Raw genomic sequence first — 19,647 nt, forward strand, 5'->3', positions numbered from 1 at the left:
AGGATTTTTTTTAAATGTCTGTGATACAAGGAACACTGCCATCAAGTGGCTGTGACATGGGTAGAGCTCTGTGCAGGTCTCTGCAAACAGCAGGTTGCAGGTACTGAAATCTTGGCTGCTTTGTAAGTCTGTAGTAGGACAGCATTATCTTCTTTGTATCTACAGGACAAAAAACTATCAGATTACAGTTACACTCTTCAAAAAGTCTTGTGAACATTTTTATCAGATTTTCAAAGTTCTCTCGTGCCTAGAAACTCCTGTAGAGGCCCTGTGACCTATTCAGAGATTGTTGAACCATCTAACCCCTATCAGGCATATGTTAAAAGCACTCCTCTGTCCTTACCGGGATGCCAGGCAATCCTTGATCTCCAGGGAATCCTTGAGGACCTGGCTCACCCTGGCAAGGGGGAAGAGACAAACACAGTAAATCACTGCCTGTGAAAGCAAGAGCTTCCCCTACCCACCCGCCATGCCCCTGACACCTAAAGTAAGGCCTTGTAATTTGTTTGTCAGCAAGTACATGGGGTTTGTGTCACCATGTCCTGGATCAAGGGGCTCTCAGCACAGTGCTGGTGCATCCTCTGGCCACTTCCCATGGCTTCAAATGCCACTGCCTGGGAGCTGCTGCTCTACTGTCCCCAACTGCTACAAGTCAAACTAGAGGCATTTCACATTGTCATCTAGGAAACTGCAACATGCACAGTGCCTCATGAAAGCAGTAAAATAACACATGATGAGACAGCAATGTGTTCACAACTCTGCTTACAAACTCCAGAGTGAGCCCAAAGGAATGGGGTTTGTTTGAGCCTCACCTCACTCTACTGTAAACTGACCAAGTACAACAATCTCTCTCATGACTTTATGCAGGGACTTAGGCAAGCTCAGACTGGGCTCCCAAACCAGCCTGTATAAGTCCCAGATTAATTCAGTGCACCTAAATTTCATGTGTCTAGAGGATCTTTAGCTCAAGGACCACACAGCTTTTATAAAAACACTGATGGCCTAAATACACATCTCAGTAATAACAAAGTAAAGGTGAAAAAATCTGATTATTTCAGAGTAGTGTGCACTAAGGCAAAAGAGCTGGAGCTTCCATTTATTTTTCTAAATTGATTTTTTTGCTTCAGCTGACACAGCTTCACAGGTCCAACAAAAACAAACTACAGTTCACTTATTTTTAGGATTAATGACAAAAACCTTTAAATAGCTTACAGATTTCTCCTTCTGAGAGGTGTGTATTCTCTAGTGATCCACAATGCTCTGAGCTATGAATATTTTTATTCAATAACCATTTGACAGAATAAACTGGTACAGAAAATTTTTTTGATGTGGAAATATAACAGCTCTCACTGTACAGTAATTTCGTTCATTCTTGAATGAAGGAGCATAGAGAGGGAGAGGGTTTGTAAACAGAATTTACAGACCTTTTCTCCTTGCTTCCCCTTTGGAAATCCCATGAATTCCAGTATTCCAGTGGATGGTGGGGGACCTGGAGGCCCAGGCAGCCCTACATCTCCCTGTAGACAAAAGAGGAAGATACTGACGTAGCAGACCAAGTTTAATTTTCTATGAAGTGGCCTACAAATCAGAAGAAAAACCACTTTAATTATATCTCATGTATATAGATCTGTGTGCCTGAATGATAGCATGGGAGTTTGGTCATGGGAACCAAAGGATCAGATGGAAAATCAGGATGAACAAAATGCATCTGTTTCCAAAGCCTTGTGGGTATAAAACATGGCAAGAAAAAAAAAGGCTCAGCTTTTGAACCAACAGGAAAACATTCCAGAAAAGCTTTGGGGAGAAATATGAAAGAAAAGAAGAGAAGGAACAACTAGAATTGTAGAATGCTGAGAGCCAATTTTAACATCAGCAGAATCAAGTCCCAGATTGAGAACTTTAAGAAGCCCCATTTTGCCTGTGTAAATTCTGACACAGACTGCAGGACCCCCCTTTAGGATAGGGAGACTATAAATGACACACCAGTTGACCCAAAGAATGCAATGAAAGCCAGTAAGAATGAAGTCAGTGGAATAACTCAATAAAAAAGGTGATGGTCCAAAGAAACTGCAATGTGAAGATTCAAAAGATGTCAAAGGACCTCAGGCCTTGATAACCATGAAAGTAATGCACTGGTTGAGATTTTCCCCTTCTTCCTCTCACCCAGAAAAGATTCCCATCCTTTTTAGTGCACCAACAAATGAGGAGCCAGCAAGATTCTTTAGCAAGATTTGAACTGTCAGCCAGTTCAGGAGAAGAAAACAAAAAGGAAAAGAAGAAAATGCTAGAATCTAGCCACTTTCTAGAGGATCAAGCTATGATGGAGCTCTAGAGTATAATTTCATGCTCTTTCCATAATAAAACAAGTTTCACTTGCCTTTTCTCCTTTCTCTCCTTGAAAGCCTAATCCCATGTTACCCTAGGAGAGAAAAAAAACCATGGGTGAAAGAATAATAAAACAACAGCAACACCACCACCACTATCATCTAAGCCCACAGCACTGTTAAACCCCCAAAAATTAGGCGTAAAAAGAAAAAGGAAAGGTAGCTACTTACTTTTGGACCCGGTGGCCCAAGGGGACCCACTGGACCCTAAATGTAAACAAGATCAAGATGTTACTCCTTTTGACTTAATTAGGATGCAAAAAATTGGAGCAATGCTGGGATCTGCAGTGATACCTAAACCTTTCTTGCCTCCAAAGCAAAAGCAAGACACGTGCTCTGAAATCTTCAGATCTCTCATAGCACAGCTCTTTGGCACCGTCGTCAATTAAGAGAAAACTTCAACTTAAACCCAACAAAAATGTAGTTTGGTTTTACCTTTACTGAATAGAAATTTTCTTGTAGGATCTTGACAAAGCAACTCTAACATAGCTTGTGACAACAAAGGCTCCAAACATCAGAGACCAGCCTGTTCCCCCAGGCCCTGTGATGAGGAGGTGCTCAGGACAGGGTAAGAGGTGTTTGCAGAGAGCACCGCAGAGCTCTGCTGGAGCCCTCGGCCGTGTTTGCTGCTCTGGATGCTCCAGAGAGGAGCCTTTGCTCTTTTGATCAGATTAAACTACCTGAGACCAAGCATCCTATAGCAGAAGTCAGCTGTGCTCAGTCCTTTCAGGTGCACAGGCACTTTTGCTCATTGTCATGACACAGAGACAAGAAGGGGAAACTGTCAACAGTTTGAACTGTTCTATCAACAAGTGCAACAGCTGAGGTCTCTTACCTGAAAACCTGGTAATCCTATAGGGCCTGCAGGACCTACTGGACCTGGAAAACCTTTGGGGCCCTATAAAAAGAACAGAGGACAAATAGAGAATATGTACCATTTACCTCATCAAACCCCCTCCAAAGTGAGTCTCAGGAAACATTAAGTAATATGCCCTAGTTAAGTATGCCAATTCAAATATTAAAACAATTTATTTCATATGATTAGATGTACTTTGAAAATCAACGGTACAGAGTTCAATGGTAGAAGGGAGTCTGATTTGAAAAAGGAATAATGAAATAGATAATAGGAAAAATTGGACTTCTACCATAATGTGGATCCACTCATACCCTTACAAATCTAGAACTGCTTACTGGTATCACACATGTAAATACACTTCCCACTAATTTGAAAAGGGTCCTTGAGAACCAATACCTGAAAATGTACCTACTTAATATTCTTTAAAATCAGTATGTCCCATATTAAATAACTTACAGGAACTCCATCCAATCCAGGAAGACCATTTTCACCCTAAAAATCATAAAAGCATACATAAAAATTACACAACATTATTACAACAAACTATAAGGAACATCAAGCTTTGCATAGATAGAAATATTTGCTGTTAGTTAATATTAGATCAAGTATAAATGGGAAAATATCTTGAAATCTGTGCTTCCATATTTGAATTGGATAATGGAGACCTCTAGAGAAATTAGAGCCATTTTATTTATGTGTAACAAGAGAAAATAAAGTGGCATAAAAAATATTAATTACAAAACCACTGAAAATACACTATAAAAACTTTTATAATAAGAGTGCTATAAAATATGCAAAAGCATACAATCATAATATGAAATTACCTTTATTTCCCATAAACACAGAGTAAATTAATAAAGATCTATTTGACTTGTATGAACTTATGAGTGTATATAATGTGGATAGAGTTTTAGAGGAGTTCCTAATTTTGACCAGCAAAGTCAGTGTGAGAGGCCTTATATCACAGAGTGAATTTTTAAATATTTTCAGTATTTAATGAAGCATGTATGCAAACCAAGAAAGGGACTGATAAATTCCTAGTACCTTTGAGTACAAGAAACACTGGGAGGCAGCTGGAATCTCACAGTAGAAGTCATAAAATGCACTGAAAAGTAACAGGATGAGCAATGTCCCAGCATCCCAGTATGGGATGAGCAAGATCTCTTCAAAAACCGAGCAATTCCAGGTTCTGAGAGTATTCTGTATTGTCATTAATGAAGTTATTACAAGGCCTTTTCCACAGCTCCGCACTGGACTGATACCATGAGCAATCAAACCTGCAGTATCAGCCCTGCAACCTGTGGCACATCAAAGAGTTGCTTGGTACTGCATTTTCTCCTGTGTGGTGACAAGGCTTACCTTTAATCCTTTAAGACTGCCTTGAGCAAAAACAGGTTCTCCTTTAAGGCCTTTTAGGCCAGGACGACCCTGATTTAAAAAAAAAAAAGAAAAGTAAAAAATAAATTTCTTGAAAAAATACTGCTTTCATTTTGAAAGAATCTCTAATTAGCATAATGAACAAGGCGAACTCCTGGCTCCAGTTAACTGTAAAAGTACCACTGCTGCTTTGTCAGAAGCTGTGCTATTATGAGAACTAAAGACTTCCTGCAGCTTTAGAAAAATAAGGTTCTGCAAACATTTGCTCTGGTATTTTCCTGTTTATACTAGATTTCCCTTTCATTTTAGGCCTTTGACAACCTTAGATCCTATTTGAACCTGTCTGACATGGTGTAACTCCCCTCTTCATATACACATCAGTGCCATTTAGAGGGACCTTGGCAGGCTTGAGGGATGGGCCCATGTAAACCACATCAAGTGCAAGACCCTGCAACTGAGTTGGGGCAACCCCAACCACAGATTCAGGCTGGGCAATGACTGGATTGAAAGCAGCCCTGGAGAAGGACTTGGGGGTATTTGTGGATGAAAAACTGAGCTGTCAGTGTGGGTTTGCAGCCCAGAAAACCACCCATATCCCAGGCTGCATCCAAAGCAGCGATGGCAACAGGTGAGGGAGGGGATTTTATCCACAGGACCTTCATTTTATCCTCAGAGTGGATAAGAAAATTGAGCTCTAACAATGCTAATAAACTTAGGGTTATTTGGGTTCTTCCTTGGCAGTTACTTCTCCAACAATGTCACAAAAAGCAAATCCTGGTTTAGTGACTACAGAACACCACATTTGAGTTGGGACATACAGGCAGTCCAGGTAGGCCAGGAAACCCATCTGGTCCAGAAATGCCAGGACTCCCAGAGGTACCATTGCAGCCATCGAGGCCAGGCCGGCCTCTAGGTCCAGACTGCCCAGGATGACCCTGTGTAAAGGAAATAAGAGAGAATGACTGACAGGATCCATTATTTTATTAGTAATACTGTTGTCCCCAGAAAACTGATATCTTCCTTCCAAATGGCAACACAAACCAAAAGAATTGCACAACTCCCAGCCAAGTTCAGCGTATGGCAGACTGCAACAGAATGAGCTTCTTCAGCCAGCTTTGTTTATCCTCCCTAAAGGTTAAATCCTAGAACATTGGCTGCATTCATCCCATTACCTTTTTCTCCAAGGGATAGTCTTCTGGAGTACATTACTTGTGCATGAGTAGGTCCCAAAAGGGCAATACTCATCCCACAGCAGTGTGAACCATATGGAATGTAACAGTGTAAAACAGCACGCAAGGGTGCACCTGACACCAGGAATGGAACTTGCTCATGTGAAGGCAAGGGCAGAGGCAGACTCAACAATACTGAGCATTTATAATTCCAATCTGCTTAGAGTTTCAGTGACTTCTCTTCCTCTCCAGTGTAGATTCTTTCTTTTAATAGATCAACAGATGTTAAAGCTCCAGCATCAGGCCATTGAAGCAGAACAGCTTTATTTCTTATATTAAACACAAGTCCTTAGGCAAAGCAACTGGGAGAAAGATCTAATTAAACTAAAAACATATTTTAAAAAGTACTTGCAATGGCCAACTATTAATCAAGCAGAGCAAAATACAATTGTACCTAATTCTGATTTCACATGTCTTTGGCCCTGGTATAGCTCTACTAATTTGACTGGAGTTTACTCAACACAGTACTGGTGCAAAGGAGATCAACGTTTGAGACTTCAGGTACTTTTTCTTCAGTGCCATATCAGTATGTGAGGGTAGGAGGCAGAAAGGCAGAACTGTCAGTCACATTACCCAAGTTTCAAGCAGCTCCTTATTCTATACTGCTTTTCCTATAAATGAGTCCTGTGGCACTCAACAACATTGTTTTAAGGCAAGAAGGAAAATTTAACTTTGGAAGATAGTATCTGTAACTTGACAGTTCTCTCCCCCCTCTGTACACGGTGATCTTGACTCATCCCAAAAGTACTTTTGTTTGATCCCAAAGATTTGTCCTTAAGATATGGCACTAACCAAGCTATGATTCACATTAGGAAAGTGAAAAAAAACCAAACATGGATAAAATGGAGATAAAGCAGAACATTAACAATCCTTCATGCCTGACACTTAAAATAAAACACATTTGCAACACTAAAGGTCTTCCCAGTCCAAGCCAATAGCATATGCTCTGATGAAACTCAATGAGAACTTTGCAGTAATATAAAGCCTTTTATCTAAGGATCTTTAAACCCCTTGGGAAAATGTGGGAATGCTATAATCTTAATTTTATAGATGGGAAGCTGGGGACACACAGTAGCACAGTGACCTTCTCAAGGATGCAGGGCAACTTAGGCCATAATTATGTGAATACTCAAGCTGATCACTGGTCTCAGCTGCTGCCAGGAGGGTTATTGCACATTGCTGCTTACTCACACGTACCTCCTCCCTGTGCTGGCAGAGTAGGAAACAAACACAGCAGAGAAGTAACTGTTCTGCTTCTTAACAGAGTTAATTTTCAGTCAGATGAGGTCCTTGGTCCAGCTCATTGGGCAACTGCACTGAGACTTGTGCCAACAAAATCGAGAATAACCTGATCTGCTTTCTGTCAGTCAACAAGGTACGAACTGAATGAATGTCAAATGTGTCTCAACTACCAGATTAAGGCAACTCACCCAGACAAATATAAATTTGAGATTTAACAAGGAATGGAATGAAGTCATCCAAAAGCATTACCATCAGAGACCACTGCATTAACAGTACCAGCTGCTCTGACGATTAGTCTGTTTGTCAAAATACCCACATGTGGTGTGCAAGCAGGGACTTGCCAGGCCCTGGTAAAGGCCTGGATTAGGCTGAAGCAGCAATTTATTGCCACTTACATTTGTCTTTTAGAAATTACTTAATTAATTTGATCCATGCAGGATGTCATAGCCAAGAGCATCAAGTCTCTGAAAGGACAGGAAGTGACTGCAGAGGGAGGCCAGAGTTGTCAGTGTCTACCAGGTCTTTCACTTTGTTTACAGCATCAACAAAACCAGGAGCTATGTGGGACAAGTGCACATGGATCTGGTTACAGCACAAGGTGACCAGCTGCAAGGTTTAGTGAAGCTGTAAGGGCCAACATCTGCCCCTCAGAGTGAGACAACAGGGAGCCAAGCTGCTCCAGCTTTCGTGCTGGCCGAGAGCCAGCCCATGGCAGGCAGCTGTCGGGTGACCCTTGTCCTGAGAAACGCTTTGGGTGAGATCTCCTAACTCTCAGCCTGTAAGTGACCCAAAGGACTTTGGTATCCTCTTAAAATGTGAGGGGCTCACAGAGAGAGGACATAAAGTATGCTGATCACAGTGATTTCTTACATGTGCTAAATAAATCTGTGCCCCTGTCACTTAATCCCATGGCATCCATGTCCATGGTTCTGAGCCAAAGCATAACACAGACTGACACACAAGCACATATACACACATTTTCTGTCTTTTGCTTTAGGAAAACAATCCACAGGATTTCCTACTTTAAAGCTAGTCTGAAATCAGAGTTCATAATGTTTTAAGACCCTTATCTGAGGAGATACTGAACACCCAAAACTGACTTCCTTAAGAGTTGCTAAGTCCTACCTAAAAAGAACCTTTTTCCCAGGGGTTTAAAATACTGATTCAAGGAGCTGTTTTGACCTGAAAAAGTGCTGGTTAATAGTTTCATTGCTCTCACCTCCTCAAATTCCTGTTTTGGCAGATGTGCCAATTGAACACAAGCACCTCAACTGACTAAGGCAGAAGACTTTCACACACTTTACTTATACATGGCAAGGTGATTAACTTACAGATCTGAGTTAAAGCACAGGCTGGAGAGATGCTTGTGCTCTCTGTTCTCACAAAAGGAGGCATTCGGTGTGAGACAGATAAGGAAACTCGAACTGATTAGCTGGGCCCTCCTTTATCTGACTCTTGCTTGTACCCTGACACTGTGATCCCAAGGGGCCTCTTTTCTCAATCAAACAACAGAAAGGCGATCCCAACATGAGAGCTCAACACATATTTAAACACAGAGAAACAAATGCAATTAAGGACAAATACAAAACTAATTGAATAAACAGTTTCATGGGTTGCTAAGGAAAGTGGCCTTTCTCCAGCCATCACCAAGTGCTTGCATTTACTCTGGGAAGATCACAAAACTGCCTCTTCACATAGCTCTGGCTTTCATGGCACAGAGAAAGGCTCACTTATCATAAAAATGTTTCCTTCTAGAACTCCTTGGACAGTTCATGAAAAGCTAGATACATCTCCCAGCTTCAGTTCCAGCCTTTGCCAGAGGTGTCCTTGAATCTTGTCCTACAGGAAAAAATAAACTTCCCAAGTAGGGCTAAGGATTTGAGGGCTTCTCCTACAGCATGACACGAAAGTCTAGCAATAAACACATGAAGCTGCTGTATTTACTAGGTTAAAGGGATTAGTCAAGCCAGCTGCAAAAACATGATTTACTTGCCACCAGCATTCCCCAAGGGAACTCTGTGGAATACCACTTCCCTTAAGGTCAACAGTGGGATTCCCCTCTGAATAACGGCCTTGTCCATGGCCATGACTAAACTACACCTGCCCACACTAACATACCTGCATACTACAAAGAATCTCTCTTCATATTTAGATGTGCAGAGATAGCAATATATTTTCACTTCTCCCATCTTTCTCACACACACGTGCTCTCTCCTTTGCTCTGCATTTCACACATCCATATAAAGTGCCTATATTTGTATACACTTCACAAAAAACCTAAGTTACTCTCTACCCTGAAATGTAATGGCAAAAGTAAAAATATTTACTCAAGTGGTGGTGGTTGCTATTTTCACCCTACAATGGAAGCATTTTCAGTGACTACAGTGTGAACAGTACGAACAAGTTTCCCTTTCCCCTTTTCTGCCCTGCAGTTGTGGCACAGAAGACCAGGTGTTGAGAACTTTGCTGTTCATGACCAGCAAAATCTGCCTCTTTCCCATTCACCCACCTGCAGAATGCTGCAAAGCAGAGTAGATCTGCATATGCTGGAGGCTTTGAATCCTCTCATCTCCCTCCCCTGCACTGTCTCCTTGGAATGCCTGCTGCTGACAACTACCTGGCAAAAGCTGTTGCTGTATCTCTGCCTCCCCTCATTGTTGGGAATCCCCTTTCTCCAGAGCCTCATCTGAAAAAATACCCTGAGAACAGCATGTTCCCACAGTGTGTTCAATTAAATTAAGTATTATGGGAACAGCTTGTTGTCTTCAGACCTAGACAGTTGGCTGGTGGTAAAACAAAAAAAAAAAAAATAGCAGCAAGGGAGTAGAGCAGGAGAGAAAACAGGCAAAGGATGAGCAGAGGGGGAGTGAAGGACAAGGGCCAGGAAGGAACTGGAAATCAAACAAGCTCATTTACAAGGCCAACTGTGCATTTTCAGCCAATCTATCACAACAATTCAGTTTTTGATAGGAAGTAAGAAAACAGAGCTCAACTGTTGGAGTTCCTGGCCAGCTGAGAAAGCACGGAAGATGAGAAAGAGTATGAGTGATACACAGGATGGAAAAATGCCATCAAAAAAATAAAAATAATTCTAGTATCAGAAGGAGAAAGCAGGATGAGCCAAATAGCGTAGAAAGAGGAAGAAAGTTTGGGGCAACTTCTAAAGGTGATCCAGTCAAAGTTCCCCTGAGATACAGCTAGATGTCTTCACAAAAATCACTGGAGAAACCAAAGCAAAAGAAAGCTGGCCAAAACACTCTAGGCACATAATTTTTAGTAAACTGTCACTAGAATGTAAAGTTCTAAAGAATGAAAGAAACCAAAAGTTCCTGATGGTCAGGGAAAGTGGTTACCTGCCTGTCACCTGATCTAAACCAGGACTAGAACCTAGAAGAGAAGTAAGGATTATCTCATCACTATTTTCATTCATGTCACAGCAAAAGATGATTGAGGGAGACCTGGTAACAGCTATCACATACAAGAAGGCTACTACAAAGTAAAAGTGAACAATCTTCTCACTGTGTCCCTGATCAGTAACATAAGAACTAAGAGCTTTAAACTGGAGAAAGAAAGACTGAAGTTAGGTTTTAGCAAAGCTTTTCTAATAGAGAAGTTAGTCTCCACCATCACAAGGTTTTAAGAATTGGTTAAGAAACACATGCTGAAAATGGCCTGTAGCACAGCTGATCATGCCTGTTTGACTCCCTGAAGTCCCTTCCAATTCTGCAGGTCTATGGGTTTATGATACAGTGTTTTCTAGACAGTGCTGAGGGACCATGGTGCTGAAAGAAAAGCTAATCAATTATGCAAATGATCCCCATGTAGCTCAGGCTCACTTTCTGATATGTACCAACTTCCTATTATCTTACAAAACAGCATGGAATCACCAGGTAGATTAACAAACACGGCTATTTTCCTCCAGAGAGAAGCAAGCAATTGCAAGGTACACTATGCATGTGCTAAGACAGTCTTATCATGTTCAGGTGCTTTTGGTTGTGTTTAACATTCTGGTGATTTATATTTACATATGCAAACTTACTGGGATCCCGTTGATGCCCTGAAATCCGGGAACTCCCATTGGACCCTGAAGAAAGAGAGTACACATTATATTTCACTTCATCGGTCTGTATATTTCAGTTACCTGTGAGATGTTTTTCAGTCTTGGACTTCTGCTTTCAAAATCAAAAGGAGCAAACTATCTCATGCAGATTGTCTCTGATCACAGGGGTCAGTGAAGATAGGAACTGAGCATCTGAGTTTGACTGGACGCCAAATGAGTGCTTCAGGAATGTTTTAATCAGGCAATTTAAAGTAAAAATATAATCTCCTACTGCACATCTGGAGAAAACAAGATGTCAAGAAAATAAACAATCTGCTATAAACTTAACCCTTGACTTTCCAAGAGTTTCAACAAGACTTACATATTTTTCTGTCTATACTTGGATAGGACCTCCAGAGATATGCAGACCACTGCATTAAGTTCAGACTGCCCAAGCTGCAAGTAATTACCACACTTTGTTGCTCTGCTCTGGATAGTAGCATAACAGACTGATAAGCAGAATACCCAGTCTAAATTGTTCTTGCTTTGGAAAGGTAAAGTATATTGCTCCCAAAAGGGATGAAGAGAGAGAGAATCTTATGGCATGTTGGTATTGCATATGTATCATTTCAGGGGATAGAAACAGTTCTGGAGTAAATGGATTTTTTTCAGTACAAAGAAATTGCTTCCAATCTTGCACATTGCATTCATTGACACCTACACCTTATGGGCTATTCCATTTATTATGGCATGATTTATCATATTCTTTTTGTTAGAAATAACTTTGCACCTGCAAAACTGGACTGCAGATTTTGTTTAGTACCCATTCTTTTTGCTTTTCTAGACACCAACCCAGGATCCTCTACACAGGAACCAGCTCTGTGTCTCCCTGAATAAAGTGTGAATAACACTCACCTTCCCCTGGGCATGAGAAAAGACAGACTACTTGCAACAGCAATACTCATTTGGCTGTGGTTCACCTACCAGGATGGCTACACAGTTAGCAGCTTTAGCATCTGTATTCTCATTCCAAAATAAATACAGACAATTCTCTAAAGATTCTGTTGAAATACCATTGTGTTTTTACCCCTGGACAGATAGCCCAAGATTATCTTTATTCACTCAAAAATATATAGAAGGCCATAGAACTATTGCAGAGCCAGAAAAATCACCATTGAGCCTACCTTGTCACCTTTCTGTCCAGCTGGTCCAGGAGGGCCCACTGCTCCTCTCTCACCTTTTGCTCCAGGCAAACCTTCTGGCCCAGTAAATCCAGGTGCTCCTATTGGTCCTGGAAGCCCAATCGGTCCTGGTCGACCCTAATATGCAATAAAAACAAGTCAATGCACCATGTCTACGAACTCCTTTGTAATTACTCTTTCCAACTCAATTTTTATTGCAATTTGATACCTCTCTGGGTAGTTAGCACATACTGAAGTTTTCCCTGTCCATTCTCAAAGACTGCCCAAAATCACAGAATCACCCGGTTGGAAGAGACCTCTAAGATCATCGAGTCCAACCCGTGCCCTAACACCTCAACTAAACCATGGCACCAAGTGCCACATCCAGGACTTGAGATGGGGCCACACCAGCACGGAGCAGAGAAGGACAACCACCTCCCTCGACTGGCTGGTGATGTGCTGAATCATTACTGTTGGAAAATTCCTCCGAGATTATATCCAGCCTCTGACTGAATACCACCATGCACACTAAACCATACTGCCAAGTGCCACACGCGCTCATTTTTTGAACACTTCCAGGCATGGTGACTCCACTATGTTGGTTCTTAAGCACTCTTGCAGTGAGGAAATTTTTCCTAATATCCAGCCTGAGTCTCCCTTAGCACAACTCGAGGCTATTTCCCCTTGTACTATCGCTGGTTGCCCAGAAGAGGCTGATCCCCACCTCACTACAACCTCCTTTCAGAAAGAGATAAGGTCCCCACTGAGCCTCCTTTTCTCCAGGCTAAACAAGCCCAGCTCCACCAGCTGCTTCCCATCAGACTTGTGCTCCAGACCCTTCAGCTGCTCTGCTGCCCTTCTCTGGACACGCTCCAGCGCTCAGTGTCCGGGGTCACACTAAGAGATGCCCCTTTCCCTGGAAGATGCCGAGCGCAGGAGGAGCAGCGCGCTCCGCGGGCCCCCGCGGGTGCAGTGCCCGGCGCTGCCGGCAGGTGGCGCGGGCCCCGCGGGGACCCGCTGCGGGCGCCGCCGCCGTCCCCGGCTCGGGAGATGCCCTCGAGTGCCGGGCACCGCTCCGTGTCAGCGTGTTCGCACTTCCCTTCTGGGTCGTGTTGAGAGAACGTGAAAGAGATCAGTCTAAGGCCCCAAAGTATCAGCAGAAAATGCAGTTTATAGCTGTGCTTTCCACAGGCAAGGCAATCAGTGGATAACACAAAGTTAACCGTGTAAAGAATCAAGCCTCACACTAAAAGATACAGAACGGAGGAGAAAGTTAAAAAAACCCCACACCACACAATTCCCCCTCCTTTTAATTCCCATGTCCATCGAAGTGTGTTTCCCTTCTATTTCCCTAACTCCGTAAAACAGCAGAAGGAATGCAGCTCCCCGCTGCAAGTGTTTTAATAATCTCAGCTGGAAACGCACAAAGTCCTGACTCCATGGCTTGGCAGGTAAAAGACTTTTACTGTTAATTTAAAAATGCATTGTTACATGTTGAAAATCAAGCAAAGTGAAACAAACTGTAATTGATTTTAAAAATTCTTATTCCAGGATCATTTTTTGTACCTGTTTAGGCTAAAATATTTTTTCCCATATTCCATGTGTCTTCACTGCTGGAGCAGTTTTCTTTTAACTGCAACAATTCTCCCATATCACTCTTTCATTTGTGATTGTTTCATCCTGGCCTTTTAACTGAGGGCAAGTGCATGTTTGATATTTCATACCTTTTCTGTCTAGACACTGTCCATAGTGTGCACTTCCAGAGGCACAGACTCACACCGGAAAAGACTTTCGATTATTTTTAGCCTTCTTCACTCTGGGCTAATTTTCAGTGGAATCTTTTATATTGCAAACTATATAATCAGAACATTAATCCCCAAATCTTCAGTGGTCCCTGGCAACCATCCACAACAAGAAACATGTTAAAAATCACATGCTTAGCTCTCACTTTAAAATGTTAAAGCTGAGACTGAATTTCCCATAATCACAAGCAATTCAGAGGCTTTCAGGCAACAATTCACTTAAAACACATGGGCTGTGGACTGTTTACCTCGAGGCAACACAGCAGTGCTGAGGCGTAACCTAAAAATGGGCACATTACACTTACAAGCAGCCACCTCCCACAAAAGAAATGGCATCCAAGAGTCCACCAAGGTTTGTAGAGAAAACACAATGTGAATTCCTCATTTGTTTGAATTGCTAATACTTCTGTACGCCATTAGTTTGATTGCCTGGTTAATGACAGTGTTTCACAATGACTGGAACTGATGGGAATTAACATTTTAGGAGGCTTTTGTTCTGCTCTGCTGCAGGTGGCTCTGAGAAATATATCTAGACTGGGGAGTATAAGACCAGCAACTACACCTTCTGCTTGTGTTTGGATGAGCAGCGCTCTGACAGAATTATTAAACACATTCTCTGTGATTTCAGGGCCCACAGCTAAAAAGCTCTCTCCTGCCTTAGTGCCCTACAAGAAAGATTTTAACAGCACTTGAAGATTTTGTCCAGTGCCTTAGAGTGTCACTAAAGCATAAGGACACAGTAAAGTGCTTCTAATCTCTCTGATAATGTGATTGTGCCATGATAATCAGGCTCTCAAGAATTCCCACTGTTTCTTTTGAAGCCTGTGTGGATGGAAATCATGTTTTCTATGCTGAAACAAAGGACTTGCCTCCACTGCTAAAAAAGCAGCATTTTTCATCACTCAGCAGCCCTCCCATGAACTGTTCCAAGATGAGCGCGTTATAAAGAGCAGGCACGGTGGCATGCAGGAGAAATTCGAGGATAACAGCACAATGAAGACTCAGGTTTTACCATAAGGTAAACTTACAGAGTTCAGTGCCAGGTGGAATTTCTGTCCGACCTCAACGAGCTTACCTAGTCTTTACTGTGCTTTGGCACCAGGATTGCTCTTACTTATCCAAAGGATAAAAAGAATAAAACATCTCTTAGCAGTGAGGACAAGCTGAAATATAAAATGTGGATGACATCAAACAAAAACTACAATGAATCAACAGAGCTCCCTATTTTAAATCTTTAATGTTTAACATACATAGTACAGTAGCCTGCAGAAAAGCCATTAGTAATTAATGCAAGTGGTATCGTTTTGGTTTCCCAGCTGCATGACAATTGTTTTTAAAAAGAGGAAAATTATAGAATGCTAAAAACACCAAGCAATAACAAAGCCAATGTAATTACTGTGACTTGTGAATGTTCTCTCAAATGCCCACTAGAATTTCATTTATTTGAAAGCTATGACCTGCATTCTCAAACATATTTGTGCACCAGGCTTTTATAATGCAGCAGCAATAAATGAGATGCCTGTCTGTCTGTAATGAAGATGATGCTGGTAAAAATAGCATTATTTTTTAATATACTTGGGCATTTTCATGGATAATTTTGGATTCTGACCAAGTTTGCATCACAAGTTCAGCACAAATCATATGCATCTGTTCAGCTCATATCCATTGCAAACCATTACAAATACACAGCTGGCTCAGACATTCAGCTTTCCATTCTCAATGTGTGGTAAGCAAGAGCAAAAAATGCCTGGAAAAGGAACCTCCCATTGCTTCTGAGTCACCACGCTGCAGAAGAAGGTAAAACCAAACAGCCTGAAAGTGTAATTTGATGGCAGTGTCTTTCAAGATGGAAAAGGTTCTGCAACATGTACCTTCTTCCTCATACCCTTTTAATTCATCTGCATCCCAGGATGTCATGAGGAAAGGCTTGTACGATGGGTAATGATGGGGCCCCTCTGCTGCTGCACAATCAAACACATCACAATTTCTCTATTGTCCCTACCCCTTTTGCCAACTCTAATACCCCACATAAATTTTCACCCACTGAAGCAGAGCTGATACACGTAGCACTGCAAATTCCAAACGGTCTTTTATTTCCCATTGCCTCTGTGAGCTTGGAGAAAAAAGTGCAAATCTATTTGATTTGCCACTGTGCAAAAGAACACATGTGGAAGTGGTATGGAACCATTGGACAATGCCCCTTTATTTCAGGGATGAAAAAACAAGCACATACTTACTTGGGGAGCAATTCTACTGGCCTAAGTCACTGTCAAATACCAACACAGTGATTCATCACCATAAAGGACACTGGAACCCACTAAGATAAATCTAGCAGCTCTGGTAACTAAGCAGAAAATACTACTGATCAGGAAGGGCAGAACTGATCCCTGCTTTTGTTAGTAAATTTGTAGACTGCCATATTTCAAGCAGCAAAGCACTATTTATTTTCAAAGCAAAATAAGGAGCCTGTATATGAAAAGAGCAACTGAATTTAAATACACTCATGTTTTCTGAAACTAACACAATTACTTCTCTATGAGAATTCAGTGACCACATTTTTTAAAAGGGTCTTATTCACATTCTCTATTCCTTCACCCATTATTTCCCCCATAAAACATGTTTTATTGACACAAAAGATTGCTAGTGAAATATTTACTTCATGAGCAAATGCTTTGTAGCTTGAAGAATCTTTTGCTTGTTTGATTTCATAAAGGTGAACCAAACAGCCAACCATTAACTCATTATGGCCCTAAAAATTCATGTTCTCATATACTGCACACTCTAAGCCTGAAACTTATAAGGAAGATCTATGTACCCGATTCCCATGTTCATACAGGACAGCCTGTACAAGGGACTAGTCCCTCAAATGTTCTGTCACACACACAGATTGCATGTTCCATTTAAACCAGGGACATTCTCTCTGATGAGAGACACCAGGTCACAAAAGCAGACACAGGAATCTTGCCGAGCTCGGGTGAGGGGTCTGTCGGTGACTTACCAGTGCAAGGCAGCCGTCTCCACTGTGAGCAGCACAGCCTTGGGCCAGCCTTCAAACTTCTACCTCCATTTCCTCCCTTCTCCTCTTCGGTCTGCCCTGCCTTCACAGCAAGATTCCTGCAGCAGTGGTTCTCTCTTACTAGATAGTGAGTGGAACAACAGAGCCCTGCTCTCAACTGGGGCCCCACAGTTCTACTGTAATAATAATAATTACTGATGAAAACCCCTTCACTATTTTCCTAAATTACAGGTCAGGTATCCAGTGCCCTGCTCACATTCCAGAGTAAGTGATTATTCTCCCTACTGAAAAACGCTTTGTACTTTTAAAGAAAATTATTCTTCAGTTTTTCTTCTGAAAACTTAGGGGAAGTCCTGTTCAAAATGGCTTCTTTATTTCTGTCATATAATTTACTGTTCTTCTACACAGCTTTTTACCTACACAGCATGAGAATACACAAAACTGTATGTGCATGCAGAAATAATGGACCAGAAAAAAATCCTATGCAACAACAATCCTGCTTCATTCAGCACCTTCCCAAAAATGTCATTGTTTGGGTTTTTTTCTGCTTTGTTGTCTGTTTAAGGAAAGATAGTAATTTTTTTTTTCACTTAATTTTAACAAAAGAGACAACTTTTTTCATGTACCATGTGAAATTCTTTAGTATCACAATGCCTTTCAGAAGTTTTCTGTTTATGCAAAGCAGCCCTTGGCATGCTCACACTGCCAACTGTCACGGCTGCTCTGGTCATCTCAGGACCAATTTTTAATGTAGTAATGAGCAACTGCAGGCTGGGTCTCACAACAATTTTCAATTTTAGTTAATGTGATAAACTCCAGTTTCAAAAAATACTTCTGTTATTTCCACTAAGCCTGATTAGACATGACTGCAAGTAGAAAATCTAGGTGATAAAAAAAATGTGTATGTATGTGTGTGTATATATATGGTTTTAGACCCTATTTTTTAACTGCCTAAAAAAATTAATGAAATCTGATTCCATAAATTATTTGATGAATGCCATATTTCAGTAACAAAGTTGCAATGGATGGTTTACCACATTATAAATACAGAACTGTATATGAACCCAAGAAAATTTTTAAGAATATCGTTATTTTAAAATCGGATATTTTTATCTAGGAGAAGTTTGTTCCTTAGAATGCTCAATTTCAAGTTAAAAGTTTTCATGAAACATCCTGATCCAATCAATTCCACATATTTGCTATTCTATTTAAAACACACAAAGAGACCACATACTGTCATCTTTTTCCCCACCATGGACAATGCCAGGAGTGACTCAATATTAACTGAGAGCAATTACTCCATTTTATACTTCATAACTTTTTGAAGCAACTACAAAAAATGTACAAAAGTCAAAAGGGATGACTTTAACTTTGATTGCTTTTTTGCTTTGATGTTGTGAAATGTCCAAGTTAGATAAGAAAGTAAGCTCATGTGGAAAGGTTCCAGGCCACAGAGAGCACAGATAACATGAAAGCCCCTTGTGGGCTGTAACATCTGCATGAGAGATGCACCAGCGAGGCGACAGCCTTCCTGTGCTGAGCTCCAGAGAGGAGGTGAGCCACGTGTAACACCACAGCAATGATGGGCACTACAGGAACAGAAAGATTTTAGTCATGGGGATTTTTTAAAATAAAGAACGAGCAGCAGGATTTACAAAGCAGAGTGATGACTTACATTGTATTTCAATTAAACAAATAACTGATGTATGAAAATTATGAGCTAAAGCTTATTTTTAAGGAGCTACATTATATAGTTGAGTTACATTTACTTGCCTTTTTCATGATCATCAGTCAGAATTATGCCTTTTTTTGAGCAGAAAAAAATATTTGCAGAGACTAGATCCTGACGAATTGCATCCCAGAGTATCACCATAGCAGAGGTGATCACCCCTGAATCCCCAGCTTACCCACTGTTTGTTTAAGCCAATTGGCCGTGAGCCTCAGGTGATACGTGGTCGTCTGAGATGAAATTTGCTATTTGCCACAGCAAAAGCTTTTTTTGCTACCCTGACTGATATCTTTACGGCCTTTTTGTGTTTTAAACTGGCAGAGCAATACAAGGTTCATACACAAATGGAGACAATTTATGTAGACAGCACACGAGACTGACAATGGGCACTCCTCTGAAATCATGCACATGTTTAAGCCTGAATTAGAGGCAGCTGAGAAAATGGGGCATGAAGGAGGAGGTGACATTGGCAGGAACTGCTCCTATACCTCATGGAGCTCTGGCACTACGTTACACTCATCAACATTCAAAAAAATAGGGCTTATATTGAAATACTCTATTATGAAATCTTAACAAAAATGTTGAAGAAAGTGAGGTCTAACTGACTTCAATTTACTTATGAACTAAGTTTTGTTTTTTATTATTTAACAAAAGAGCATAGTGCAGCCAAAGATTTGAATGGTTTATGAGATTTTATGGTCTTTTGCAACCCCAGTTCATATTCTCTCCCTCAAGCCTTCAGTGCCTAATCTCTAAAAAATGTTTTAGAAAGCCTTTACAGTTCCCCGACCT

At 41.2% G+C, this 19,647-nt stretch overlaps 1 protein-coding gene across 2 annotated transcripts in view; it reads right to left on the minus strand.

Moving 5' to 3' along the window:
• Positions 1-19,647, minus strand: part of COL4A6 (collagen type IV alpha 6 chain) — a 119,435-nt gene that overhangs the window by 29,282 nt on the left and 70,506 nt on the right. For both annotated transcript variants that reach the window (XM_048319110.1, XM_048319109.1), the window contains exons 4-13: positions 12,312-12,446; positions 11,128-11,172; positions 5,436-5,552; positions 4,600-4,668; positions 3,697-3,732; positions 3,220-3,282; positions 2,556-2,591; positions 2,378-2,419; positions 1,425-1,517; positions 344-397 (exon numbers count right to left, since the gene is read on the minus strand). In XM_048319110.1, coding sequence (XP_048175067.1) covers positions 344-397; positions 1,425-1,517; positions 2,378-2,419; positions 2,556-2,591; positions 3,220-3,282; positions 3,697-3,732; positions 4,600-4,668; positions 5,436-5,552; positions 11,128-11,172; positions 12,312-12,446 — 690 coding nt within the window. The remainder of the gene's footprint in view (positions 1-343; positions 398-1,424; positions 1,518-2,377; positions 2,420-2,555; positions 2,592-3,219; positions 3,283-3,696; positions 3,733-4,599; positions 4,669-5,435; positions 5,553-11,127; positions 11,173-12,311; positions 12,447-19,647) is intronic.

Source organism: Corvus hawaiiensis, chromosome 14 (genome assembly GCF_020740725.1).
Source record: "Corvus hawaiiensis isolate bCorHaw1 chromosome 14, bCorHaw1.pri.cur, whole genome shotgun sequence".
In the NCBI taxonomy this organism is placed as follows: Eukaryota; Metazoa; Chordata; class Aves; order Passeriformes; family Corvidae; genus Corvus; species Corvus hawaiiensis.